This window comes from Westerdykella ornata (assembly GCF_010094085.1).
Source record: "Westerdykella ornata strain CBS 379.55 unplaced genomic scaffold EI97scaffold_52, whole genome shotgun sequence".
NCBI classification, from domain to species: Eukaryota; Fungi; Ascomycota; class Dothideomycetes; order Pleosporales; family Sporormiaceae; genus Westerdykella; species Westerdykella ornata.
In genome coordinates this window covers 20106-45318 of record NW_022986902.1, presented here as the reverse complement: position 1 = coordinate 45318, position 25213 = coordinate 20106, and the positions used below count along the sequence as shown (strand labels likewise).

At 51.8% G+C, this 25213-nt stretch overlaps 10 protein-coding genes across 10 annotated transcripts; 6 read left to right on the top strand and 4 right to left on the bottom strand.

Moving 5' to 3' along the window:
* Positions 1-380: 380 nt before the first annotated feature.
* EI97DRAFT_407717 (uncharacterized protein) lies at positions 381-1041 on the top strand (the record flags this gene model as incomplete). The annotated part of the gene is made up of 1 exon (XM_033796630.1): positions 381-1041. A coding segment is annotated over exon 1 (654 nt), but the record flags the coding sequence as incomplete, so codon positions are not given.
* Positions 1042-2491: 1450 nt separating this feature from the next.
* EI97DRAFT_387382 (mating-type protein MAT alpha 1) lies at positions 2492-3097 on the bottom strand (the record flags this gene model as incomplete). The annotated part of the gene is made up of 2 exons (XM_033796115.1): positions 2492-2934; positions 2983-3097. 2 exons carry the CDS (start codon positions 3095-3097, stop codon positions 2492-2494), a joined length of 558 nt encoding a protein of 185 aa, XP_033649199.1.
* A 2878-nt stretch (positions 3098-5975) lies between these two features.
* Positions 5976-6933, top strand: EI97DRAFT_387400 (uncharacterized protein; the record flags this gene model as incomplete). Its single annotated transcript, XM_033796117.1, has 2 exons — positions 5976-6216; positions 6317-6933. 2 exons carry the CDS (start codon positions 5976-5978, stop codon positions 6931-6933), a joined length of 858 nt encoding a protein of 285 aa, XP_033649198.1.
* A 118-nt stretch (positions 6934-7051) lies between these two features.
* Positions 7052-7774, bottom strand: EI97DRAFT_260762 (uncharacterized protein). Its single transcript, XM_033794219.1, has one exon. The coding sequence runs from the start codon at positions 7634-7636 to the stop codon at positions 7169-7171; it is 468 nt and encodes a 155-aa protein (XP_033649197.1). The 5' UTR covers positions 7637-7774; the 3' UTR covers positions 7052-7168.
* Positions 7775-7808: 34 nt separating this feature from the next.
* EI97DRAFT_437612 (uncharacterized protein) lies at positions 7809-9109 on the bottom strand. The gene is made up of 2 exons (XM_033799377.1): positions 8740-9109; positions 7809-8649 (listed from the first exon to the last, which is right to left on the bottom strand). Exons 1-2 carry the CDS (start codon positions 8827-8829, stop codon positions 8014-8016), a joined length of 726 nt encoding a protein of 241 aa, XP_033649196.1. The 5' UTR covers positions 8830-9109; the 3' UTR covers positions 7809-8013.
* EI97DRAFT_437611 (RhoGAP-domain-containing protein) lies at positions 9088-11861 on the top strand. The gene is made up of 5 exons (XM_033799376.1): positions 9088-9573; positions 9621-10230; positions 10280-11101; positions 11152-11461; positions 11510-11861. The coding sequence occupies exons 1-5, from the start codon at positions 9295-9297 to the stop codon at positions 11619-11621; spliced, it is 2133 nt and encodes a 710-aa protein (XP_033649195.1). The 5' UTR covers positions 9088-9294; the 3' UTR covers positions 11622-11861.
* Positions 11862-12309: 448 nt separating this feature from the next.
* On the top strand, positions 12310-15024 carry EI97DRAFT_437610 (heat shock protein 90). Its single transcript, XM_033799375.1, has 2 exons — positions 12310-12402; positions 12582-15024. Exon 2 carries the CDS (start codon positions 12624-12626, stop codon positions 14724-14726), a length of 2103 nt encoding a protein of 700 aa, XP_033649194.1. The 5' UTR covers positions 12310-12402; positions 12582-12623; the 3' UTR covers positions 14727-15024.
* Positions 15025-15614: 590 nt separating this feature from the next.
* On the bottom strand, positions 15615-16829 carry EI97DRAFT_387403 (3-carboxymuconate cyclase; the record flags this gene model as incomplete). The annotated part of the gene is made up of 1 exon (XM_033796118.1): positions 15615-16829. The coding sequence occupies one exon, from the start codon at positions 16827-16829 to the stop codon at positions 15615-15617; it is 1215 nt and encodes a 404-aa protein (XP_033649193.1).
* A 1532-nt stretch (positions 16830-18361) lies between these two features.
* On the top strand, positions 18362-20826 carry EI97DRAFT_504800 (uncharacterized protein; the record flags this gene model as incomplete). Its single annotated transcript, XM_033802851.1, has 2 exons — positions 18362-18521; positions 18815-20826. The coding sequence occupies 2 exons, from the start codon at positions 18362-18364 to the stop codon at positions 20515-20517; spliced, it is 1863 nt and encodes a 620-aa protein (XP_033649192.1). The 3' UTR covers positions 20518-20826.
* A 1944-nt stretch (positions 20827-22770) lies between these two features.
* On the top strand, positions 22771-24792 carry EI97DRAFT_471004 (uncharacterized protein; the record flags this gene model as incomplete). Its single annotated transcript, XM_033801806.1, has 4 exons — positions 22771-23023; positions 23086-24240; positions 24291-24631; positions 24685-24792. The coding sequence occupies 4 exons, from the start codon at positions 22771-22773 to the stop codon at positions 24790-24792; spliced, it is 1857 nt and encodes a 618-aa protein (XP_033649191.1).
* Positions 24793-25213: the final 421 nt, after the last annotated feature.

The following is a 25213-nucleotide window of genomic DNA, read 5'->3' as shown; positions in this document are numbered from 1 at the left end:
CCAGTTTATGTATTGGCACAGCTCGGTAATGCAATTTTCTCCAGAACGTGGTTTACTCTCGTTTGTGATCTCGAAGTGTTCGCTTTTTTCTATCACTCGCCAAACCACATGTGTCGTCCACTGCACCCTAATAGCTATAGCGATACTTCCAAACCCTGGTATATACCAATGGCATGTCAGGAGTGAGTTCTCAAAGACATGGAGTATTTAACTCATGTAACGAAGCTCCCGATAGAAGATTTAGGTTCCGTATTGCTTTCTCGGTTTGCGTCGGAACTGCCAAAATAGGATAGACTCTAATAGATACCCCAGTTCAACCTGCTATATTAACTTCCAACATGCCACCCTGCTGCCTTATTCCTTCACCACAACTCCTCAACCACCAATATGCTCGAAATAGCTTGCTTCAACGAAACCTCAGCAATAACAGCAGCCGAAAGTGGAGCGGACAGAATCGAACTCTGCACAGACTACGCCGTCGGCGGCGTGACACCCCCCATCAACTCACTTCATTCACTCCGGAAGAAAATCAGCATACCCGTCAATGTCATGATTCGGCCCCGAGCCGGGGACTTTGTCTACACAGACTCTGAGTTCGAAGCCATGAAAGAAGAAATCCGCTGCTTCAAGCCGTACGCGAGCGGATTCGTGTTCGGCATCCTCGACAAGAATCACCACATTGATAGAAGGAGGAATAGGGAGTTGGTTGAACTTGCGTCTCCGTTGCCATGTACTTTTCATCGGGCGATCAATCAAGTGCAAGACTTATCATTGGCGACGGAACACGTAATTGAATGCGGATTCACCTCTATTTTGACGAGTGGAGGTCCGACTGACGCTGTTGCTGGGGCGGAAACTGTGGGAGAGCTGCATCGGGTGTTTGGGGATAGGGTAACGTTTATTTTGGGAGGCGGTGTTCGGTCGACGAATATTGGGAGTTTGAAGAGCAAGGCTAAGCTTGAGTGGTATCACTCTGCGGCTTTGAAGGGGCCTGGGGAGATGGTGGATGGGGGAGAGGTTGAGCGATTGTGTCGCCTGCTGAAAGCATGATCCTTCCAAGTTACAGACGGGCAGTGGATCTTGCTTAGGACTGAATTTTGGACTGGATGCAAAAGATATTATCAAGATGGATACTGTCGAGTACTTGGAAGGAAATGTTGAGACAAAAATGAGGCAACAGAAGCCTTTGATTACGAGTAGAATTGGATATGTAGGTACGAATGACGAGGAAGAACGCCAAAGGAGAACGCCAAAGGGAAGGTAAAACTCACATATCCTGGATCCAGACCCCATTAACATCTCATTCTCTTGAACATGGTAGCGGGCTCCTCTTTATAAGAAGGACCGAGCGTGGAGGACGAACTTTAGGCGGGTAATCGATCACTACGCCTTAAAAGCATGTATGAAAGTACTGGAAAGTGCTGTAGCGAAAGGCAAGTACGGTATTGCCGTCGTCAAAGGAGCCATCCCACAAGCTGTGGCACCTTCTCGAGGCACATCAGGAGAGGGGAACCATGGTGCTTCAAATCTCCGGGGAAGGCCCTGTCATAAGGAAAGGGAAGCAGAACATAACCAGACCAGATTGAAGAAATTGCTCAAGCATTGGCCCACTGTATGTGAGCAAATGTGAGATGAAGCGGCCCAGAGAAATCTCGGAGCGCGATCAAACAGGTATGCCGTGAAAGCGGTAGAATGGTGAAAGAAGCGCCAATGTTATTGCTGGTAGCAACTGAGGAAAGCTTCTGTGGTACCCTAAGTCCATCAAAACTGCGGCCCGAAGGACTCGGACAGCGTAGCATCGCCATCTGCACCATCGCGAAAGGCCAGTTCACCGAAAGCCACAGTCTGCTCTTCAGACATAGAGTTGTCAATTTGATTATCTATAATGAAAGCGCTATCTCCTTGAAACTTAGAAAGGGCATTGAGGAGCCATCCTTCAAGCATCGTCTGGTCATCATTGTTGGGACCATCGATGATACTTTCTTGCGAGCTGCCATGCACATCTGAATTGAATGTGAAAGATGTAATGTCCTGTATGGCCGCAGTATCATGGGTGATAGGGACATCACCGAGGGCAATCATATCTCCAAATTGAAGAGTATCAGGCATCGTAGTGAATGCTGGAACAATAACTGAGTAACCTATAGAGGTGAAGTTCTGAATGGAACCTGTTCCTGGAACGGCAAGGAAACTCTGAGCAGGAGCCACCTGGGTTGGGATGGGCTAGAGAGCATTGAGAAACTGCATGAAATCAATGTCGTCAAATGATTGCTGTGTAGTCACGGTTCCCGATGGCATGAGTACTGCAGGCTCAGGTGAAGATGAAGTTGAAGCACCTGGAGAATCCCCGATGCCGCACAATTGGGCCAGCCTCAGCTGGAGGTCCAGCGGAGCGCCTTGGTTTATCCTCTTGATACGTTGAAGATGTTTTTTTCTCTCGATTAGCAAGACACTTACTCTCCATGGCATTGACAATCTGGTCCAAAGTCTTCTAACCCGGTTTAAGCGGGACATGGAACGTAGATGAAGTAGCAAGGTCACCATTGAACTTGAATTCCTTCGCGTAGTTGTGTGCCTGGCAATAACAGATGATCTCTTCGACCGACATATTTGTGCCAGACTTTGTTGTGGTATCTTCGGGAGGGTTGGAGATGTGGACGATATATAGATCATTTTGTTCATTTAGATGGAGCTCCCAGTAGAAAGTCTTGAAGTACTCATCAGGTGAAGGTAACAGCATAGCCAGGCACATGAGCTCGAAGTACGGAATGAGAGGCACATTCTCCTTGCCAATCTGATTACAGATATGGGACCATGTCTTCGCTAACAAGGCCCAGACAGGTTTATTTGTGTCTTCATTCCACATTTCAGCTAGCATGTTAGAGAGTTTCTTCATGGGAAACGCCTTAAACTCCAGCATACTAATGTAGTAGCCTGATTGATGTCAGTATATTTTAATACATAGCTAGGAATTAAACTTACAGCGAAAGCCAATGAATGCATTAAGGGCTTTCTTTGGCTTTGTAGGCTTCACTGCCTTGTCTGTAGTATTCGAGATTGCGGGAGTAAAGGAAGTTAGGGTCACAAAAGCTGACATCAATGCACCCTGAGAAGAGCGATCCTGCACTGAATTGAGGAGCTCCGCTATCTGAGCACTGGTGTAAGTCTTGAGAAAGTCCGCGATTTCAGCAGAGGTCAGTGTATACAGGATGAAGGTCGCAGTAGGTTGTTGGGTTGCTATAACAGGGGTGGTAAGGTTCTTTGTTGTAGTAGAGTAAAAGAAGCCATGCACTGAAATCCTCTAAGGATGCAAACAAAGAATTGATCGAAGTAGATAGGAGCAAAAGTAGAACAAAGAAGATACGAAAGAGCTTAAGTAGAAGGCGGGGCAGGTGATAAGTGAGACTGAAGTCGCTTTCACCGTAGGCCTGTGCTTTTCACCTTCACCATAGACTCTTGCCCAGGAGACACCGCCATCTGGGAACAGCTAGTAAGCCCTCAGGTAAGTGAGTGAGTGAGATTTGCAAGAGTTATCTTACCGCCGGCTCCGTTCACACAGACACCAAGTGAGCTAGTTGAGATATGAACTCATGGATGTTTGGGTGCTACGCCGGTCAGAGAAATAATATTCGCTTGGATTTAATCAGGCCAGAAGACAAATAATTAAGATGCTCTTGCTATTGAATGAACATCCTCTAGGTCCGTATTAGTGTGTATATCTCGTATATTTCGTGGCGGTATCTCTACCTCTGGGCGTAGTTCGAGGCTAACAAACTTCGGTGATTTGGTAATAATAGCAGGCGTGCATTCCAAGGATCGAAGCTGTGAACTCAAATTGAGTGCTACTGCAAATAGTCGCATACATCTACGTTAAGGGGGTTAATCAATTTCTGTTTGTCTCAGTTAACTCGATGGAGTAGGACAATGGCTAACGCCACAAGTAAATGAGAAAGTGGCATCGAGTGAAGAAGAGACTTTAGATAGTTGGGCAGAGAAACTAGGTCATATTGGATTTTGACGGTAAGAATCGTCATATTAAATGAGAGGAGAATTAATCAATACTGTGATTTTGCGGTCGGTCGAATGTTCCCAAGAAATTGGGATTGTTAGATCAGAAGGACTTGCAGATAATAGCAGTGAATATGTGCATTGACTGAGAGCGTAAGAGAGAGATACGCTTACTATTCTAAGAGCCCCAGGATACTTCTAAGTTTACATGTAGAGTTTCTAAGCGATGCCAACTGAGCACTATTATCGGAGGTAGAAAGTTCCTACGTGAGGGCGTAGTTCCCAACCGACTGTATGAACTTAACAGAGCCATCTCCAAAAAGGCGAATTCAAGATAAATGCACGTAAGCAACAATGGTCTGATCCTCCCGTCTACAGTTGAGAGAGGTTGCATGAGAATTGCAAAGTATGGTTGAACTAACCTTCTTACCTAAGCACCCATCGTCCCGCCGGCGTTCCCGACTGTCCGCGCGCCTGCGCTGCGTCAACGGGGGCCTTGCGAGGTAGCGGGACGATGGGTGCTTAGGTAAGAAGGTTAGTTCAACCACACCTTCGAATGCACACCTCTCCCCCTTCTTGCAAGGAGACTTAACACGTATGGTGTCTGTATCTCGTCTGTCGCGAGTGTGAGGTATCCTCTCCTCGTCTGCGAGAAGCCGCTAATAGTGGATAATCCGAATATGATCGGTCATCAGCCTAGTTTTCGCCATGCATCATGTTCACGATGCATCTCAACGACCTACCTCGTTAATAGCCGTCAGGTAAGTCCAGATATATATATTTCACGGTCCGAGATCACATAGTTGTTTTTTCCGTCTTTTAGTTGGCTACCTTGAACATGAGCCACAGAGGCGTGACCGGTGGCTTGCGCCTGTCTTACCGTACGCCCAAGACAAGAATGAGCCTTCGTACCCCTGATAAAGTTCAAACCCTCTCAGATTCCCTACACACCTTTCTGACCTCTTCAGTTCTTTCACTCTTCTATTCTACCCTCTCCTCAACGGCAGAATAGACGGCCTACTCATAGGCTCTCAACTTGTTAGCACCTCTAGAGGAGCTGTGAATCAACAGAACTTGATAAAATAGACCTAGTTCGCTGGAGGCTAGGGATTGGTTGCTAAGAGGAACTCCGAGAAATATACGCATCCGATCTTCTCAGTCAAGTGGTCGTGTACGTATTCCACCCCTCGAATCCCTACGTCTTCAGCAACTGAGCTATCACAGGGATCATCCAGCGAACATGTCTTGCGCTGCGACTGTACTTTAGCATGCATTATAATGCGTCATGCTGCTGAATAATCATATGCCAGAGCGCTCCTTGTTCACTTCCCACAACTCTAGAGCTATACTCTATGCTCAGCGATCCACCAGCACTGTACTACTGTCCAGTCTGCTGGCTGCACATGTCCTTCGAGCCGTCCTCCATCAAGAAAGACGGCAATTCGTCAATAAAAGAGACGTAATCATCGAGTCCAGCGCATAGAATTGCAGAAAGCGGAATTCCACGGTGAAGGTGAAAAGCTCTGACCCACGGTGAATACCCTCCAAAAAAGTCTTGGTGCCACCTTTAAAAGCTCACCTTCTCTCTCGACCTTCCATTCTCACGACAACCGACGCAACTGCCTTCCTTGTCTACATTTCAATATCTCGTTGCACACATACTCAGGTTTCTTTTGCCCAAGTCCAAGCGGTCTGCTACCTCACTCGTAGTCAAGATGAGCTTCACCAACCTCAACAACGTCGTCATTCTCACCGAGCCTGCTGCCTCCTGGGACTGGGGTGAGACTCTGCGGAATGCGAAGTATGCACTTCTCAAGCAATTCGGTTTGGTCAGCGCTTCTCAGGTTGCCATCAAGACTTGCGGCGAAAAGAGCGTTATGGATGCACCCATGATCGACCACATTTCTTCGGAGCTTCACCGTATCTTAGGATGCGAGTTCTTGACAGAGTACAATGCTGAGTTGTACATGTACGTGTTCATTGCGACTGCAACTCTACAGATTCAAGACCCAGCCGCTTTTACTTACGTTCCCGATGGCGCCGATCTCTTCCTGAAGACCCCAGAAGTCAAGTCATCTGCCTCTACTACCACCACTGTTGCTGGACGTAAGAAGCCTCCCCGACCCATGAACAGCTGGATGCTCTTCCGCGATGATATGCACAAGAAGCTCAAAGCTGCTAATCCTGATCTTACTGTTCAGGTCATCTGTAAGTACAAGTTTCATTTCTCCTTGCTCCTCTTGTGCGATGTCTTGATGTTGTTTTGCGGTCAAAACAAAACCCTCAGTTCCCCGGCTAACATTACTAGCTACCATCTGCTCCAAGAAGTGGAAGACCCTCCCCGCCGATGAGAAGGACATGTGGCAAGCTAAGGCCCTAAAAGCGAAGGAAGCCCATCAGCGTCTGTATCCGGATTACAAGTACAGCCCCCGCAAGCCTGGTGAAAAGAAGAAGAGGCAATCGCGCAAGAGAGCCAAGACTGCCGCTCGTTCTTCGACCAACAGCGTCTCGCCAGCCTCTACGTCTTCCGCTAGCCCCCAGCTCGACATTTTCGACTTCAATTCATTCCCGGAGTTGGTCCCACTTGCAGCTGATACTGCTCCTACCAGCAGCGCTGCGGAGACAGCTTCAGGTGTCACTTCCGACCTCAGCAACATCTTCTCTTTTGATCCTCCTCAGCTGGACTTTACCATTGATGCTCCGGAGATGAGTCTGCAAGCCACAAACCCTTTCCCCACCATTCAAGCCCCGCTTGCTGCTGAGGATGTATTCTTTGCTGAGACTTTGCGCCAGGAACAGCTTGATCTTGAGTTTGGTCCGCTCTTCGACCTCGACAGCTTCCTGAACACCGGAGACAATCTGGCTTTTAGGGCAACCGCTGGAGAGAACACCATGCTCCCCGATTTCTTCTCTGGCCACTTCTGATCGACTGCTGTCGGCCGCAGTCGAAGTGAGCATGCTAAGTCTCGCGATTATGCATACAAGGCTTACGGGAGTTGCCCAATCTGTCAACACTTTGCGACATCAACTCAGTATCCGCTCTGGCCCGATAAAACGAATTCTTGCATCGATGGCCTCGCTTCTCCCGCCGAGTGAGCCTTTTACTCTGCATTAATGGGCCTGGTATGAAGTTCTGTGTTGGATCTCACTGATGCCTTCGTTACTTTTCGCGCTTTGGTCCTCGAACATTCGCTATCGGTCCATTCGGTCGCGCTCCGAGATTTCTCTGGGCCGTTTGCTCACATACAGTGGGCCAATGCTTGAGCAATTTCTTCAATCTGGTCTGGTTATGTTCTGCTTCCCTTTCCTTATGACAGGGCCTTCTCCGAAGATTTGAAGCACCATGGTTCCCCTCTCCTGATGTGCCTTGAGAAGGTGCCACAGCTTGTGGGATGGCTCCTTTGACGACGGCAAGGACGGGCGTTTGGGTTTTCTTTGGCATCTTCGGACAGATTACACAGCGGCGGGAGAAGTACCTGCTGACCGAGGTGTATGTGGATGGGTTGGCTATGGGAGTCTCGGGCATGGGTACATGGATGTACGTAACAAGGGATATGCAGTAAATGAGAAACATTTCGAAAACTTCTGTTCCTTGCCATCTGTTCTTGTGGAGTTTGGTTCTCGACATTATAGAGCAGAGGGTGTTATGATTCCGGCGTTCGCAAGGCCTTGTTTGCCGTAACCCTTTTATCCTCGTTAGACGAAGGTGCGACGGCACTACGAGATCTACCCCTCATGTCAAGAGGTCACTGCGGGAGTGGGCTCTTCTGGGCATACGCTTGTGATCACCACGCTTCGGAAGTATCATAACAGCAATCGCATATCCCAGCAGGGAATACAGAGACCGGATTAAAGTAACACTACAGCTAGAAGAGAACTCCTGTTGGAAGACGACATGACCTCATGCGACGCAATCAAATGCCACTGGGTACATTAACCGTTTCGATCCATCCCAGGACCCTGACATGTCCTAACCACGGACGTGACGCACTTGGATATGGATGGTTAAGCTCCGTTGACGACGGGCGATTCACCCTCCTCCACTGTCCAATCTCGGACTTGGCCCTTCCAGTCAGCAATCCTCCCGTCTTTGATCTTTACCACAACAACACACACCTCCTCGCCCTCGACATAACACCGTGTGCCACCATCCCCTTCCCGTGATTCCGCATCTCCCGCCTGGCCTAGCCCTCTCCACAATCCGCCGCCGACGGGCGAGGAGGAGTAGGAATCCTCTGAGGGGGCGAATGTGTTGTTCGCAAGGTGCTGTGCTTTGTACCACGCTTCCGCCTCGGACCCACGAGGCACGATCTCGGCAACGCCATTGATGGTGGTGCTGATTCTAGAGAGACTGGCCGTGTTCAAGCCTAGCAGAAGTTCGGCGAGACTGCCTGACCTGGGTCCTGGGCGGGAGGGGGAGGGCGGGCGGCCGGGTTGGGAAAGCGTCGGTGGGCGGTGCGATATCCAGTCGTGGACGAGCAGGGAGACAAGGGGGTTACTGGCGAGATTGAGGGTCTTGCGGCTGGAGGGCGGGGTGGTCATGATGATGGTGGGCGTCGAGGAGTAAGGTGATTGCGCTAGGTAGGTGTAATTCATGAGCGAGATATGGGGGACATTGTTGGCGGCGGTCGCCAGATGAAGCTGCCATGATATGTTGAGTTAGCTGTGGTAAGGCATATAGATAGGAAGAAGGGCCCAGAAGAAGAGCAGGACGACCACAAGGTGACTTACGAAGCGCGCATTTTGAAGACAGGTTATGACCTCTTCGGGGAGATGATTGGAAACGGTCGGTGACGTAGTCGAAGTGGCCGTGGAAGCCATGGCAACAATGGTACGACGGCACAGAGAAGTTTGTATTCTCTATGTGCAAATGCGGCCCCGAGGTGCAGTCAGGGAGAGTATTATGTATAGGCACGCGAGCGGAGCCAGGCGGTTCGGGATGCAGAGGGTGATGAAGTTGTGGTTGCGGGGGGCCATACAAATGGCGGGCATCAATGACCGCACCGTCACCAACCGCGGAAGGAACGGGCGGAGGTCCGTGCCAGCTTAGAAGGTAGATGCATGAGATGTGAGGCATGATGCACAACATCTATCTTATAGAAGGCCGGAGCTTAATCTCACGTACCAGCCTGGCCTGTTACGCTCGCTACATCTCTGCTCGCCTGTTTCCACAGTTGGTGCCCTACGTTGGCGCGCTCCGTGTCCCTCGTTGAACAACCGCTGCGTAGCTCCCACGCCGCCCGGTGATATAAACCCCCTCGCAAGCACCCGGTCTCAACAACACAGATGGCTGCCAGCGCGCCTGTCCTGCCGCCCGTAGAGGGCACCGATACAGGCGTCAACCCCAGGTTCGACTCGCCGGCCCCCAGTGCCAATGTCCAAGCCGAGAGCGCAGCGGCTTCACCCATTGACGGCCTCGCCCAAGCTGGCCCCCCTCCCGACCAGAAAGATGGGCGCACCGCGCAAGATGCAAGAGCGCAAGAGGAGGTTCACCGAGTCCTTTACTCAGACATTGGTGTCAATACTCTGTTGAACCGGCTGAAGGCTAGCATAGCCAGCGCGAGGGTGAGCACACTGCAATCGTCCTGACCCGCCATGTCTGACAGCTGCAGGACTTTTCTAGCTTCCTCAAGCGTCGAGGTGCCATGGAGGAAGAGCACGCCACCAGTCTCAAGAAACTCAGCCGCCTAACCCTCGAGAACCTCAACAAGGCGGAGGCGCGCCACGAGAGTTATCAGCGTCAGTTTGGACTCGTCATGCACGCCAATGAGCGCATGGCGGACAACGGCACTCAATACGGTCTGGCCCTGCATGCCATGCACGAGAATCTCCTGCAGCTGGCCTCGAAAATGGACGCGAGCAGGAAGACGTGGAAACAGCAAGGCCTTGCTGCTGAGAAGAAGGTCCATGACGCTGAGATGCTCGCTGAAAAGGCAAAGGCCAAGTACGATCAGCTAGCCGAAGATCTCGACAAAGTGAAAACAGGCGATACCGGCGCCGGCAGGAAGTTTGGCTTGAAGGGTCCCAAGTCTGCCGCCCAGCACGAAGAAGATCTGAACCGAAAGCTCCAAGCCGCAGATCAGGATTACTTGAGCAAGGTGCAGACGGCGCAAGCGTATCGCAAGGAACTTGTCGCCACTAGTCGGCCCCAAGCAGTGACTGCGCTTCTGGATCTCATAAAGGAGATTGATGCTGCTCTGACAATGGAGATGCAGAAGTATGGTAAGTTTCTCCACAACCACATCTGCGCAGCGCGAGCTTATCCTCTCAGCTTCCTTTACCGAGAAACTTGCCGTGAACAACGGTCAAGTCGTCATACCACAAAGCACCAACGGCAACAGTGCCAGTGCAGCGCCGAGCCTGAACAAGATCATCTACGAGATCAACAATGACCGAGATTTCGACGATTATGTTCTGAAGCACTCGTCCAAGATCCCCTTGATGCGCCCCGAGATCCAATATGTGAAACATCCCACCCTTGGTCCGACACCGTCCCAGCAGAAGCCCCTTCCCACAGCAACTGGTGACCGCCGAACTTCCTTATTGATGCACGGAAGCCAGTTGCCACCGTCTTATCCCACACAAACACCTATGGACTCGGCACAGACTCTTCCTCAGCAGTATACCACCGCCGGGGTTTCTGAACCAATACAACCACCGAGTCATCAAAACTCGATGACATCCTCCCCGATGCCGCAACAGGCGCCGTTGTATCCACAGCAACAACATCCGCAACACTACGACCAACCATACCAGCCATTGCAACAGCCGCAGTCCCAATATGGGGATGCCACCGTGTATCCATCGGTCGCGCAAGATCTGTATGGTCAGTCCGAGTACCGAGGAGTCTCGGCAGGGCATGGCGTTGCTGAACAAACCAGCGGTGTTACCCATCCTAACTCTGCTCATCCAGCCAATCCCGTGTTTGGTGTTCCATTGAGCGAGCTGTTCAGGCGCGATGGCTCGCCCGTTCCTCTCGTTGTTTATCAGTGTATACAGGCAGTAGATCTTTTTGGTCTCGAGGTTGAGGGGATCTACCGTATTCCCGGCACTTCCTCACATATTCAGACATTGAAAAGTTTATTTGACAGTGGTACGTTGCTGCAGTTGTCCATCCGATATTCTAATATTTACTGTTGTCAGGCTCCACTCAGGTTGACTTCCGCAACCCGGAAGCATTCCAACATGACGTGAACAGCGTTGCTGGCTTGCTGAAGCAATTCTTCCGCGAGCTGCCCGATCCGTTATTGACTAGGGAGTTTTATACAAAGTTCATCGACGCTGCTCGGATTGAGGACGATACCATGCGTCGCGACTCCATGCATGCCCTTATCAACGCTTTACCGGATCCTAATTATGCCACTTTGAGAGCTCTCATGCTTCACCTGCATCGTGTCCAGCAGGCTTCAGAGGTCAACCGCATGAGTACTGCAAATCTGGGAATTTGTTGGGCGTAAGTGGGTGATCAAGATCGACTGGTTCGTTGGCTGACTGATCCTAGACCTTCAATCATGGGGCCGCACAAAGGCAACAACATGGCAGACGCCGGTCTGCAAGCCAAAGTAGTCATCACGATCCTAGATAATGTCCTTCAGATTTTCGACGAGGATTGAAATGCGCCCGTAATGGGTGTGGGCACAGTTACCACACGCAGGGTATGCAGCCGAGGTCTTGGACAATGGATCAATTCATAGTATATTGGATGTTTTGGCGGGTCGTTGAGTCTCTGAATCTACCCGAACTTCTTGTGCGATATTATGAGTTTCGGAACCCTAGGCCAGTCCCGCTGCGCCCACCTGTATTCAAATGGAATTGTGCAACTACATTCCTGTTAGCTACATGATCGGTATCCCCACTAGTGTGTTAGTGAGATGCTTCCCAATTCCGAGCTTCAGATATGTCTTTGATAAAGATTTTTAACCTTGTAGGTTAGGTTGACGAAAGATCTGAATCGGCCAGCCGAGCACATATTGTACAGCGGTACAGGGTAAGCCAACGGTGCGTGTTTTCTTTGCTGCTGTGTGCTTTGCACTTACCAGTACTTCTCCCATCGGGTGCACCGCGCAGTGAAATCTCCATCATGTGTTTTGTTGTCCGGCCCGAGCGGACCTTGGCGCAAGTTTGCCCTGGCTCTTGGCGGTCTAGAGCGGGAGAGGCGCTGATTGGCTGGCTCCGTCAGGTTCGCCGCGATTCTGCGAGACTCTCTAGAAGATTCTCGAGCTGTGGGCGGCGGTATATAGCTACCTAGGCCTCAATTTCTCCTTCTGTCCTTTCCCCATCTTTCAGCAGTTTCTTTTCCCAGCATTCCTCAGCTGCAGACGACTTCGTCCGCGTGCTCTCTTAGCTTTATACCCCTCGCTTGAACTGCAGAGCCTTTACGAATACAACTACTCCGTAAGTCTCTCCCCACCTTGGTCCTCAACGCTTTCCTGTTCCTGCCACTGCATTGCTCTGCCTTCCTCGCAGTCTTCCTTTAAAGGACCAGTTTTCTGAGAGGAGGATCTGCCGTGGTGTTTACCAATAATTATTTGTTGCCTCTATTTGTGCCAACGCTCTAACATCCGTGCTTCCAGCTCGCCATACACACCGCCATACCCCCTCGTACACAACTCAGCATGGCTTCAGAGACGTTCGAGTTTCAGGCCGAGATCTCTCAGCTTCTTGGCCTCATCATCAACACTGTCTACTCCAACAAAGAGATCTTCCTACGGGAAATCATCTCCAACGCTTCCGATGCGCTCGACAAGATTCGATATGAGTCCCTGTCAGATCCAAGCAAGCTCGACACGGGCAAGGACCTCCGCATCGACATCATCCCCGACAAGGAGGCGAAGACTCTGACGATCCGTGACACCGGTATCGGCATGACAAAGGCGGATCTCATCAACAACCTTGGCACCATTGCCCGCTCGGGCACGAAGCAATTCATGGAGGCTCTATCCGCTGGTGCGGACATCTCCATGATCGGACAATTCGGTGTTGGCTTCTACTCTGCCTACCTCGTTGCCGACCGTGTTACCGTCGTCTCGAAGAACAACGACGACGAGCAGTACATCTGGGAGTCGAGCGCTGGCGGTACCTTTAAGATCATCGAGGATACTGAGGGTGAGCAACTTGGCCGAGGCACCAAGATCATTCTGCACCTCAAGGATGAGCAGATGGACTATCTGAACGAGAGCAAGATCAAGGAGGTTGTGAAGAAGCACTCCGAGTTCATCTCCTATCCCATCTATCTCCACGTCCGCAAGGAGACTGAGAAGGAGGTGGAGGAAGAAGAGGCTGAGACTACCGAGGAGGGTGAGGAGAAGAAACCCAAGGTAGAGGAGGTTGATGATGAGGAGGAAGAGAAGAAGAAAAAGACCAAGAAGGTCAAGGAGACCAAGATTGAGGAGGAGGAGTTGAACAAGACCAAGCCGATCTGGACCCGGAATCCTCAAGACATCAGCCAGGAGGAGTATGCCGCATTCTACAAGTCTCTGTCGAATGACTGGGAAGATCATCTTGCCGTCAAGCACTTCTCCGTTGAGGGTCAGCTGGAGTTCCGTGCCATCCTCTTCGTTCCCAAGCGCGCGCCTTTCGACTTGTTTGAGAGCAAGAAGACCAAGAACAACATCAAGCTTTACGTCCGCCGTGTCTTCATCACCGACGATGCCACCGATCTCATTCCCGAGTGGCTCGGCTTCATTAAGGGCGTAGTCGACTCCGAGGATCTTCCTCTCAACCTGTCCCGTGAAACTCTCCAGCAGAACAAGATCATGAAGGTCATCCGCAAGAATATCGTCAAGAAGACCCTCGAGCTTTTCAATGAGATTGCTGAGGATCGCGAGCAGTTCGACAAGTTCTACACTGCCTTCAGCAAGAACATCAAGCTTGGTATCCACGAAGACTCTCAAAACCGTCAGGCTTTGGCCAAGCTCCTGCGGTTCAACTCGACCAAGTCAGGCGACGAGACCACTTCGCTCACTGACTACGTCACCCGCATGCCCGAGCACCAGAAGCAGATGTACTACATCACCGGCGAGTCTCTCAAGGCCGTTCAGAAGTCTCCTTTCCTGGATGCTTTGAAGGACAAGGGCTTCGAGGTTCTCTTCCTTGTCGACCCCATTGACGAGTATGCCATGACGCAGCTGAAGGAGTTTGATGGCAAGAAGCTCGTTGACATCACCAAGGATTTCGAGCTTGAGGAGTCGGAGGAGGAGAAGAAGAAGCGCGAGGAGGAGGAGAAGGAGTTTGAGGGCCTTGCCAAGAGCCTCAAGAACGTCCTGGGTGATCGGGTGGAGAAGGTCGTCGTCAGCCACAAGCTTACTGGCTCACCATGTGCTATTCGCACCGGCCAGTTCGGTTGGTCCGCCAACATGGAGCGCATCATGAAAGCTCAAGCCCTCCGCGACACCTCCATGAGCTCGTACATGTCTTCCAAGAAGACTTTCGAGATCTCGCCGAAGTCGCCCATCATCAAGGAGCTCAAGCGCAAGGTTGAGGCCGATGGCGAGGACGACCGCACTGTCAAGTCCATCACTCTTCTGCTCTTCGAGACCTCTCTTCTCGTATCCGGCTTCACCATTGACGAGCCCGTGCAGTATGCGGAGCGCATCCACAAGCTCGTCTCGCTGGGTTTGAACGTGGACGAAGAGGTCGAGACTCAGCAGGAGGCCAAGGCCGAGGAGACACCTGCTGCCGCTGAGACTGGCGAGAGCGCCATGGAGGAAGTGGATTAGATGGCTCTCTACGACTTGGCGGCGCTCTGGTCTCGCTCTCATGTGTCATGTCATTTTCCTTTTTGCCTTGGTCCTTGTGTGACGGGTTTCTCATGGCCGGCGTCTAAAAGAGTGGTGATGGGGTGAATGATTCCATGGATCCCAAAGGGGCATGCATGTACTTTCTGTGGATATGACACTGGGCTTGAGTTATTCAGTATGAAGTAATGCATTTTTGACTTCACATCAATGTTCTCGATTTGTTGGTTGTGGTGAGACTATATGTAAAGTGTGAATAAATCGCTTATACAATTTTGAGGAATGCTTCGACTTCCTCAAGCTTCCTCCCCTTCTCCACAAACCGTCACACCCCTTCATCTTCTAGCTCAAACAGCGAACTTCAAACTTAGCTGACCGACTTCCCGGTGCACTCAACAATGACTCCGGCACAGGAAACGGCCAGGCCCAGATTGTGTTGGGCGATGCTTGTGAGGACTCCAACGACATGTGAAGAAGATTGGGTCGCAGACATGTACTGGGCTGGATTGCAGAAGGCGAGAATTGGGGCTAGTTAAGCGTTTTGATCATGGTCAACGCAGATGGATGCTGGGATACATGCAAAGAGGAGGACGAGGCGGGCGAGTAGGCAGAATGGACGCAAACAGGGGTGTAAACTTCCGGCCCAGAAAGAAAGAGGCTCGATGAGAAACGGTCATCAAGTCAAACATCACTTTCGCAGAAAAAGAAACTTCCGTATGGTTGCACGTCATCATGAATCTGAATGAAGAAGATCAATAACAATATATACCAATGGGAATGGACGCCGCTTCAACCTCCCCGCCAGCCAGCCCTGAACCGAATTCTCACACCACCACATATGGCAACTGCATCGCCTCCTTGACCAACAGGCTATTTCTCATCCCAAACGACATTGTTGACCTGACCGGGCAGACCAACAGCCGACGCGACCCTCTCCCCCAACTTCCCGGACCTCGGATTCCGCCGCCAGATATCCACCGTGAAGCTATTCTGGTTCCCGACAGCAACAAGCGTGCCATCCCTGTTGAAGCTGAAGTGCCTAGGGAACGAGCCGCCCGAGGGCGCCAGCTGGACGAAGCGCACCCTGCCGTCGGCAGCGGGCTTGAAGACAGTCAAGCTATCACTACCGATCTTGGTCGCGTTCTTGGGATCCGGGTTGGCGATGGTGAAGACGGTGGCGTTGCGGTTGCTGGTGACGATGAACTCGTTGTCCGGGGAGACTGCGATCTCTGCGGCGCGGGAGCCCGGGGGGGTGGTGCGGTCGCCGTAGAGGCCGACGTCTTGGAGCTCGGTGAAGCCGAGGCCGCCGGCGCCGTCGCGCGGGTACGTGACGCGGTAGCTGGTGAGGCGGTTGCTGAGCTCGTTGACGACGAAGAGGAAGGTCGTCGTGTTTGTGTTTTTGCGCCCGGGGGACCAGAAGACGGCGTGGCGGGGGCCGTAGGCGGGCTTGGCCTTGAGGGATTCGTGCTCCTTGAGCAGGGACGTCTTGGGGTCGATGCCGTAGACGCGGACGACGTCCGAGCCAAGGTCCGGGAAGATGAGGAACCTGCCCGTCGGGTCGAGGACGGCGTGATGGGGATGAGACGCCTCCTGTTCCGGACGGGGGCCGGGGGGAGTGGAGAATGTGAACACCTCGAGCGGAGTGAAGGTTGTCTTGTCAGCACTCAGTTTGTATGTGGTGATGGCTGAGCCGCCGTAGTGGGCCATGGCAACGGCGGCGCCCTTGTTGTAGAACTGGGTGGACACGGGGCCTTGGACGGTGTCGAGCTGGGCGATGCGCTTGAGACTGCCATCGGGGCTGATTCTCAAGGTGTTGAGGGAAGCTTTGGGAGTCTGCCAGCCCTCGTCGACGCAGTAGATGAGGTCGCCGCCCTGAGTCCGGTCTAACCATGTGGGCGCGCTGCCGCACTCTTGGTTGGCGGATACGGGCTTGAGGGTGGCCGAGTTGTCACCATAGCCCAGACCAGGCGCAAAGTCCAAGGTGGTGATGGATCCCAAAGCACTGTTCGGCGGGGCGTAATTGGTCGCAAAGAGACGCACTGCTGAAGCGGAGCTCGCCAGAGCGGCGAGCAGGAGGTTGTTCATAGCCATTAGAGATTCGAGCCGATCACAGCGGCAGCGTAGTATGAGAAGAAAGAAGGCAAAGGAAAGAAAGAAGTTGCTACCGTTGTCAATGGTGCAAGGGAAGGTATGAGAAAGGGTTCAGGATACGGGGTTATGTAGTAAACCGTGAGGGTCAATGCAGGGGACAATCAAAGCACAGCGGCCTTGTCCATTCCAACAACGTCCATTCACCCAACCGGGCGCTTGGTCCTACATGCCGGGCAGAGATGTCGGACCTAGACCTATTGTGACATATGAAGAATCGGAAACAACACGTTGGGCCAGGCTGTGAATTCACGGGACGTCGATGGAAGCGAACGAAGGGAGGGGCGAAGCATGTCTTCGGCGCAAAAGGGATCGACTTCCGGAGGCTGGTGGGTGTTCATTGGCGGATTTCGCGGTTGGGGGATCTACGACAGGGACTGGTCAATTTGCGGGAAAAGATAGAACCGGGCTGTTCGTGAATGAAGGGCTCGAAAAGGCTCGGTTTCAATATGGCCGCGTGCTGTGTCTGGCTGTGGACTTGCTCGTCGCGTGCGGCGTGGGTGGGGACCCTCAGCGCTGGCGTCGCATGGACGTCTGCTTGGCCTGCATTGATTGATCATGGTTGGTGATGTTTTCCGGCGATGTGAGTCCCCGTCAGGGTTTCAGATTTCCAAAATATCAACAACATGGACGTTGTACGCAGGTTGGCGGCGAGGATTGTGAGGCTTCGTTGTTGCGGAGACGTAGGTTCATACAGTACTGTAGAAATGTGGTGGGACAGCATCGGAAGAAGCTTTGTCCGGCTCCGCCTCAGGCGCTAGCCACCGGCGGCCCGCCTGAAACGGTAAGGCTGTGAGACGCCCGTCCCGAACCCGCCGCTAGCCTCCACGTCCTCTCCACACTGCCCAGGTGGCCCGTCTGTGCAGTCTTCAACACCTGCGCCGAGCCTGCACGGGACCTGCACTCAATCTGACAGCTTCATCTATTTCGAGCACGCCATTCGCTCCATTTGATCGGTTCGCCGCGGGCGACCCAGATGTCAGGCCTGTCCGGGTTCCCCAGCAGCGGCGATGATATCGAAAGTCCCAAGCGCTGGGGACATGGCACTGCAGGAACTGCTTCTCTCCCGCCTTCTCGAACGTCCTTCGAAGCGCCGGACACAAGGGCTAATCTACGTCGACAGATGAACTCCTGATTGCAGTGGGGAATGCCATGCTGTAGAACCTCAGTTCGGGGACGGTTGCCAGCAATGGGATCAGTTGCTGAGCCTTGGCCGTCTGCCGTTCCCTCTCCTCCTTCACATCTTTCACCCCCAGTTTTGTTGGTTACTTTCTTCCGAGTCGTGATCATTTCTCTCTTTCTTCCTGGGCAGGACCTTGGGGCCCTTGAGTACACATGTTACGTTCAGTCGGAATGGGACGGTAAGCCGCTTGACGGACTCCATGCCAGTCGTCGGGTCGAGGTGCAAAAGCAAGCCATTTGGGCGGCTTTCTGTCCGCCCCTCGAATCCAGACAGGGTGGGAAATGTCATGCTATCAGGCGAGAGGCCGGTAGCTATACGTCAGCTGCTCCTCGTTGAGATGGGACGAAAAGCGATTCGGCCGCTTTTACGCCAGTCTCGCCCTCTAAGCAGATCAGAAGATGTTAGCTTGGATGCTTCAGCATGGTGTTCTCACTCCAGTTACCTGCGTGCGTCCCGCCACTCACCCTGAGAACGAGCTGGTGCGAACATAGCTCTCGAACTCGAGGCACACTGACAACCCACTCCATGATAAGCATCACTTCGACAGCATCTTGCTATTAGCGGCCTCTGCGTATCCAATCTGTACCAGATCGGTACATTTCGGTTCCATCTTGATCCTTGACTTACTCTCTCAAGACGTTGGTAACTACCAAGCAGTTTACGCTTACTGACCTGAGGTACACTCCCACGAGTGTCGGAGACACTCACTTGTTCTGGTCTACACTCTCACAAGTATCAGGTAGTAAGAACAATTCTGCCGGATTGAAAGTTACGGAGAGCACAAGTTGCCTTTCTCAATCCGCCCATGCCTGTCCTGGCTTCAAGGATTACTTCTCTCACTCTTCCACCTCATCCCAAGCCCAGAAGAACTCTCCTTACTATCCGGACCCTCTCACTTCTTCCACTCCTTCCCAAACCCAGAAGAGCTCTTCTCACTATCCGGAATCTCTCACTTCTTCCATTTCATCCCAAGCCCAGAAGAGCTCCTCTTACTGTCCGGAATCTGCAGTTTCATCTCCCATTCTCATTTGCTTCAAGGGCACACAAACTCATCGTTCCTACACTCTCATTGCTCCACTTTCTCTTATCTTTCTTGACGCAATCACAAGCCGGTATTCGAATCTGATCACACCGCTTGCAAGAACAATATCTATGCCGCTGCTGGAAGGGCGGAAGCGAAAATGGTACGAGTCCGATACCGATGATGGGAACGACCATGAAACCGGGACAAGGATCTGGACACCAAAGGAGATTGTGGTTATCGACGACGAGGATCATACCGCAGGGCGGGGAACGGTGGAGGATCCCATTCGGTTCCGAGAATTTACGACCGGAAATATCATTCCGGACGCCCAGCATGGAACGATTTTCACTGTCGACGACGACGAAGAAGAGGAAGAAATGGCCACGACGGCGACCAATATGGGACAGGGGTTGAGGGAGAGGAGGGTCTCATCAGTCTTTCCAATCGAGGATGATTGTGAAGTGCAAGAGCGGGTCCGAGGACTGAGCGAAAGAGACTACTCATTATCCCCCAACGACTATGCCTTCTCTAGGGGAAAGAGCTCGCAGAGCAGGGGTGTCTCTACAGACTCCCGGGCTTGTTTCGATAACGCGATCTCCTACCGTGGACACGGTCCTGTTTTCACAGACTCGGAATCTGGCAACGAGTCTGATGCAGATGACGACGATATCCCTGGCGCAAGTTCTTCACAAGACAGTAACGACTCGGAACAAATTGAGACGCCAAGTTCGAGCCAACTGGAGGACGGGATCCCCTTATTAGGTGCCACTGAAGACACTATTCATCAAGAAAGTATTTTCAGGCCAGTAATCAAAGAGTGCGTTGACAAGTCGACTTGCTCAATCGTTCAAACCGAGGTTTTCGACAAAGAGAGCGAGCAGAAAAGGCGGGAAGAAGAGAATATCCAGAAGAAGTCTCTGTTTTTCTCCGCTTGGGCACCCCACAACATAGCTCACTTGGAAAGCAGACTTGCAAAACTTCGACCAGCCGCCATGAATGTAGGAGAATGCTGGCTCTACCCAGGGCCAACGCATGTATGGCAGTCGGCATTGAAGATCTATGTTACCTTCTCGTGTGAAGGCAGGACTTACAAATACACCATCAACGCTGGATTCGTTGCACTTCTGGTGCATGGGCTTCTTACCGAGGCATTCAAGGAAGGCATCATCAAGCATCGCTGGCACGCGAGCCACCTATGTGGAAACTGGCGCTGCACCAACCCAATGCATCTCGTGGCGGAACCTGGTGGAGTTAACAGCAGGCGGAACCTATGCTTCTATGGACATCTGTCCACCTGCGATCATGACCCGCCTTGCTTGAAGCACCTCAAGTTGAAGGAGAGTTTCGTTACCCGAGAGGAGAACCACCAAAGCAGTCAAGAGGTGGGCTTGCCCAGCAACAGTCAACGTCAATGGTAGCCCGCTCTGAAACGAGTCCTTCCGAAGTAACGATAAGCCCAGGAATGTCGATTATGGTCTCATTCCCCGTTTTTCATTGATCTACAGGCTTTGGAGTTTCGTAGGCCTCGCTTACGACCATGTAACGGATATATACGAAGTCAGTGTTAGACCAGGCAGGTCTTTGTCACCTTTTTATTGTCCTCGTGGGACGAGCACTCGTCCGCAAATATCGACAAATCGAATCAACCAACGTGTGGCTATCTCTCGACGATTTCAAATGATACCAGGGATCTGATTATACTTTGACATATATGCATATCTAGGGACAGTACCACAACTTCGAAATAGGGTTTGGTTCTCTTCTTCGCGCGTAGGTAGTGTATTGATATTGCAATAATATGATTTTCTCTCCTCTCATACATGGTGGTCCACTTGTCCAGGTGTGTCCCCTTCTTTCAAGATAGCGCTATCTCGGCAGAGTGTTATGCAGGTGGGTTGTACATTAGCGTCAATGATATCATGCATCTAGTGAACCTTCGATAGTAATGGGAGCGGGGCTTTTCCGAGGTTGGCCGGAATGGTTTCATGGAATTTTACGGATGTCACATGCACTGATCTCATCGTCCTGAACTAGCACTTGAGTATATATGATGACAGTGTAACGCGCATGGTGTTGTGTAAAAGTGTCCATTGTCTGTTATTGCCACTCTAGGACATTCTGAATTGAGTTTCATGAAGAGATTCCGGAAGTGCCCTCTCAGTGCAATGAGGGATTGGTCTCCTCAATGCTATTTCTATCTCCTCGACGAACAATTCTCCCGTCATGACTGCTGAGCAGCCGCCGTCTTCGTCAGTGCCGGACGCAACAGCAAGAAAGAAGCTCCATACCCGAGTTTCCACGGGTGACTGCCTGTGCAAGGCATGAAGCTGACCTCGATGTACGCTCACTTTCCAATGGAGTTCGTATAAGCTGTAGCTTGTGGAATTTTTTTGCATGTCCATTCCATTACTTACGTAGACTGCCATTTTCTGCATCGGTTGGAGAATCCTTGAGTCGGCAGTTTGCGTGTCACTGCTCCAGAGAACTCCCAAAGTACAGGTGCACTGTTGGCTACCGTTAAGAGAAAGGTTGGACCACCAACTAACGTCTTCAAGTTGAACAGAACGGGGTAAAGAAGCAGAATATACTACGTCATAGAGTCCGGCTGCCAAAGTAGGCATCATACCTGGATTATACAAGAGCATCATCAGCCATAGCCTGACAGGATGGTTTACAAGAGATAGCAGACTGACACATATGAGATGAGAGGACATGACCGTTAACTCTGGCGGTCTGAAGAGGGTGCCCAGCCCTCTGCATTCATTACATCATCACCTCACGATCGCTACCAGGCATCTGAAGGCACGGGTTGCCCTCACCCATGCGCCGTCCACCTTTTCTATAACCTCCGGCACACTCATCGAAATGAACAAAACAAGATGAAGGATTGTGATCGCAGTGTGAAAGCCGCAAAAGGTGCTTCCGTTGCTAGGCTATCCCGGGGTGACTCGTAGCGGGCCGCGTAGAAGCTACGTAACTTCCCATCTCAATAGGAAACTGCGGCTTCGCTAGATCCACTGGCCTCCCACTCACTTTCACCACCCCCCCTTTCACAACCGGCACCAGCAGTTTTCTCTCTGCGATATTCCCCGCCCGTCTCTGCTTATCCTTCAAGCTGCCGACTGTCTGCGCGAGCGCCTGATCTCCTCTCCTCGCCCTCTTCGTCCATCCACGCGCCGTTGGATCCGCTGATACGTTGCGCTTCGCAGGTCCGCGAAGTTGTGAAGGATAGGTAAGCGCAAGCCGTCTACTTTTCTGCTCTCGCCGTACCAGATCTGCCTTCCCTCCTTTCGAGTGCCGGCCGTGACCGGCCTAAACGCCGGGTGAAGCCTACAGTCTACAGCGAGACGACTGCGTGGGGAGCTCCATCTCCCCTCAAACTGCTCGCTTCCGCCTCTTCACGATATACGTCATGTCTCTCTAATAGTCTTGAGGTCGCCGTATTGTCAGCAGCTACACCTCGCTTCACCATCCGAGTACCATCAACCAGCTGCTCCCGTCCCCCACACGCACAGATAGCTAGTTCAATCTACTGACAAGAGAGCGAGTAGCTAGGAGAGCGCTCTTTCCTGCGTCTCGGCCGTTTCTGGCTGTGAGCCGCTCCCCCGACTCCCGAAACTCAAGACTTCCAATCAGCTCCTCCGCAGCACAGCCCCCATTACATCTGCAGAATGGCCCGAGGACACGAGAGCGAATATCTAGTCGAAGGCGACAATCTGCCCAATAGCTCTGCAACTCTGGCCCAATATGCTAGACAGCCGTCTAACCGTCCACGGAGCGGCAACAGACACTTCCGTCCGTTGGAACATAGCGATCTTCCTGAGGACGATGACAATACATATGACGAGCCGCATACAGATAGCAGTCCACCCGGTGTTTACGGGGGCACGCACATCTGTCAAGCGGTCACTAATTCTTCTGCCGGTATGTGTACCCTTGGTGTTTATCCTTCGCTCTTGATAAGGGGTTTCTGACATCTCCCGCAGAGATGAATCTCCTAAACGGATATACTGTTTCCGATTATGGTTCCCTTCTATCCGGAGTCCGCCCCAGTATGAACATGTCACCTTTCGCAGAACGAATCACTGTTGCATCCTCGTTGGGCAACAGCTATAATATGAGCAATGAAAACAGCACCCAATCTACGATGCACATCATCGCACGCTACTCAGAGCTCTTCAATGGGCGGCTCGTCAACTCGTATCCTGAAGGACAGCGTGCAGGTTCTTTTGAAGGGGAGATTGCCTTCTACTTACATCCGAACCTGGATCTATCCGCATATCAGTGGTCCCAGAGGGCCTCCCGATGGGACAATATTGGCCTGTATTCTCACAAGGAAGGCATGATCAAAGGCTTATTGTCCTCCATTCATCTACCAGACTCGCCCTTCAGACGCGATTCGGTTGAGTACTTCAAGGCTATCGCCGAACAGAAAGAGAGGGCGCAGCGCTCTATCACAACACCACCAAACTTGAGGAATGCTGGTTCGCCCGGTGTTCTTGCAGAAAGGCCATATTCCACTCCACCTCAAGCATCTGCTTCGCAAGGTGTGGCTTTCAGGACGAACTATCAACCTTTGGCACCAACTAAAAGTGCCACCGAGGATAAGTATTTTTTTGGTCCTTCCTCCAGCGCATATACAAGAATATGTCGTACCTCGCACGCAAGCACGCCCGAAAACGACGTCGGTAGAGGTGGTTCTAGGAATTCTGGCTTCCAGTTTCCGGACCATACAGCGGTAGCAAATGCATCCTTACTCGACCCCGGCTATCCGCAGTCGGATGCAATAGACGGATATAGGCACCCTCATTCCAATTCGAGCAATAACCCTCAGCCAAGTTACGACATGACATCGATAGCTGACGGAGTGGAAGAGAATACCATGCTATCTCAGCTACGTTCTGTAACGGCAGAACTTCCGCAATTTCTTCGGGGGGACGGACAGTCTACTGAGCCCGGAACTGCCACCGTAGAACAGGCCTTTCGACAAGTACCATTAGCCTGTGAGGCTCAAGGATCTCATTCGCCGCCGTCGAGCAATCCGGGAATGGATAGAGGGTCCCCTCGAGGACGAATTGTAGCAAAACCCAGCGAAAGTGTCTCCGCGTTACGGGCGGACGCAGAACCATACGCATACAACAGTACTTCTCACCAGCGGGGTTATTACGAACAGTGCTAACAGTTCATTTAGGGACAGCTTCCGGATCAACGAAGTTGGGTATTTGTGAGCCCGATGCGGCGCCGCTACTTTGTTTCCTGCATCCCAAGCACGAGATTGTCAATGTGACGGGTGATCGCGGACTCACCCCGCAGAATTTCGAAGGCCCATTCTTCACAGGTTGCATGCCCACTATGCAGAATCCAGCCACACACCTCTCGAGCCCTTCGGACGAGAGGAGAAAACTTCAGCAATGCTATACGAACCGACCGTGCCTCGACTTGCAACAAGACATCAGCAATGCTTACATGGACGAGGCCACAAAGCCACGAGGCAAGTACGAGCGTGCCGACGTTGCTAACACGCCTCTCTTCGTGCGTCTGCTCCAAAATCTGGAGGAATACAGAGAGAGCTCACGTCGCGCAAGCGGAAGTTACTTCACAAAGGACTGGCAAACTCCATCTGCGACCAGCAGGAATGTGTAGGCCACGAAATTGGTGAGGATCTGGATCAGGTGGCTGGGGAAATGGGTTGAGCGGAGGAGGCAGGTATGGATTTCATGGTTTCGTGCTATGGGTGCATGTAAGGTACTGCTGATGTTTTGCGCTGCGTTTAGGCCAGCGGAGTACCATAAGGAGAGGTAAATTATTTGCTTATCAGCGGGAGACACGCTGAGGCAGTACTCAATATCCTTTATGCCTCATATCAAGGTGCTTAGTACTTCCCCAAAAGTGCCACTGAGCCATAACGGCCATAAAGGTGCATCTTGATTGACATTGACAACAAGCAAAAACGAACCAAGAACGGTGACAAAGGTGCGATTAGAACCGCGGAGCAAAATAGTGTCAGGCAACCTCCGAGCGATGTTCATTCACAGCAGCTGTTTGTGAAAACGCATACTTTGATGCCGGCGCAGGCTCACAAACCGCTAGATCTTCGAAGGGGGTGGTACCTGT

What these genes read in the sequence shown, in the direction of transcription:
- EI97DRAFT_260762 (XM_033794219.1), bottom strand. Translation starts at nt 7,636, where the DNA reads ATGTCGAGAACCAAACTCCACAAGAACAGATGGCAAGGAACAGAAGTT.
- EI97DRAFT_437612 (XM_033799377.1), bottom strand. Translation starts at nt 8,829, where the DNA reads ATGGCTTCCACGGCCACTTCGACTACGTCACCGACCGTTTCCAATCAT. An exon ending in GTCTTCAAAATGCGCGCTTC is followed by an intron (nt 8,650 to 8,739) that starts GTAAGTCACCTT and finishes ATATCATGGCAG; the next exon opens with CTTCATCTGGCGACCGCCGC.
- EI97DRAFT_437611 (XM_033799376.1), top strand. Translation starts at nt 9,295, where the DNA reads ATGGCTGCCAGCGCGCCTGTCCTGCCGCCCGTAGAGGGCACCGATACA. An exon ending in CTAGCATAGCCAGCGCGAGG is followed by an intron (nt 9,574 to 9,620) that starts GTGAGCACACTG and finishes TGACAGCTGCAG; the next exon opens with GACTTTTCTAGCTTCCTCAA. An exon ending in GAAAAGTTTATTTGACAGTG is followed by an intron (nt 11,102 to 11,151) that starts GTACGTTGCTGC and finishes TACTGTTGTCAG; the next exon opens with GCTCCACTCAGGTTGACTTC.
- EI97DRAFT_437610 (XM_033799375.1), top strand. Translation starts at nt 12,624, where the DNA reads ATGGCTTCAGAGACGTTCGAGTTTCAGGCCGAGATCTCTCAGCTTCTT.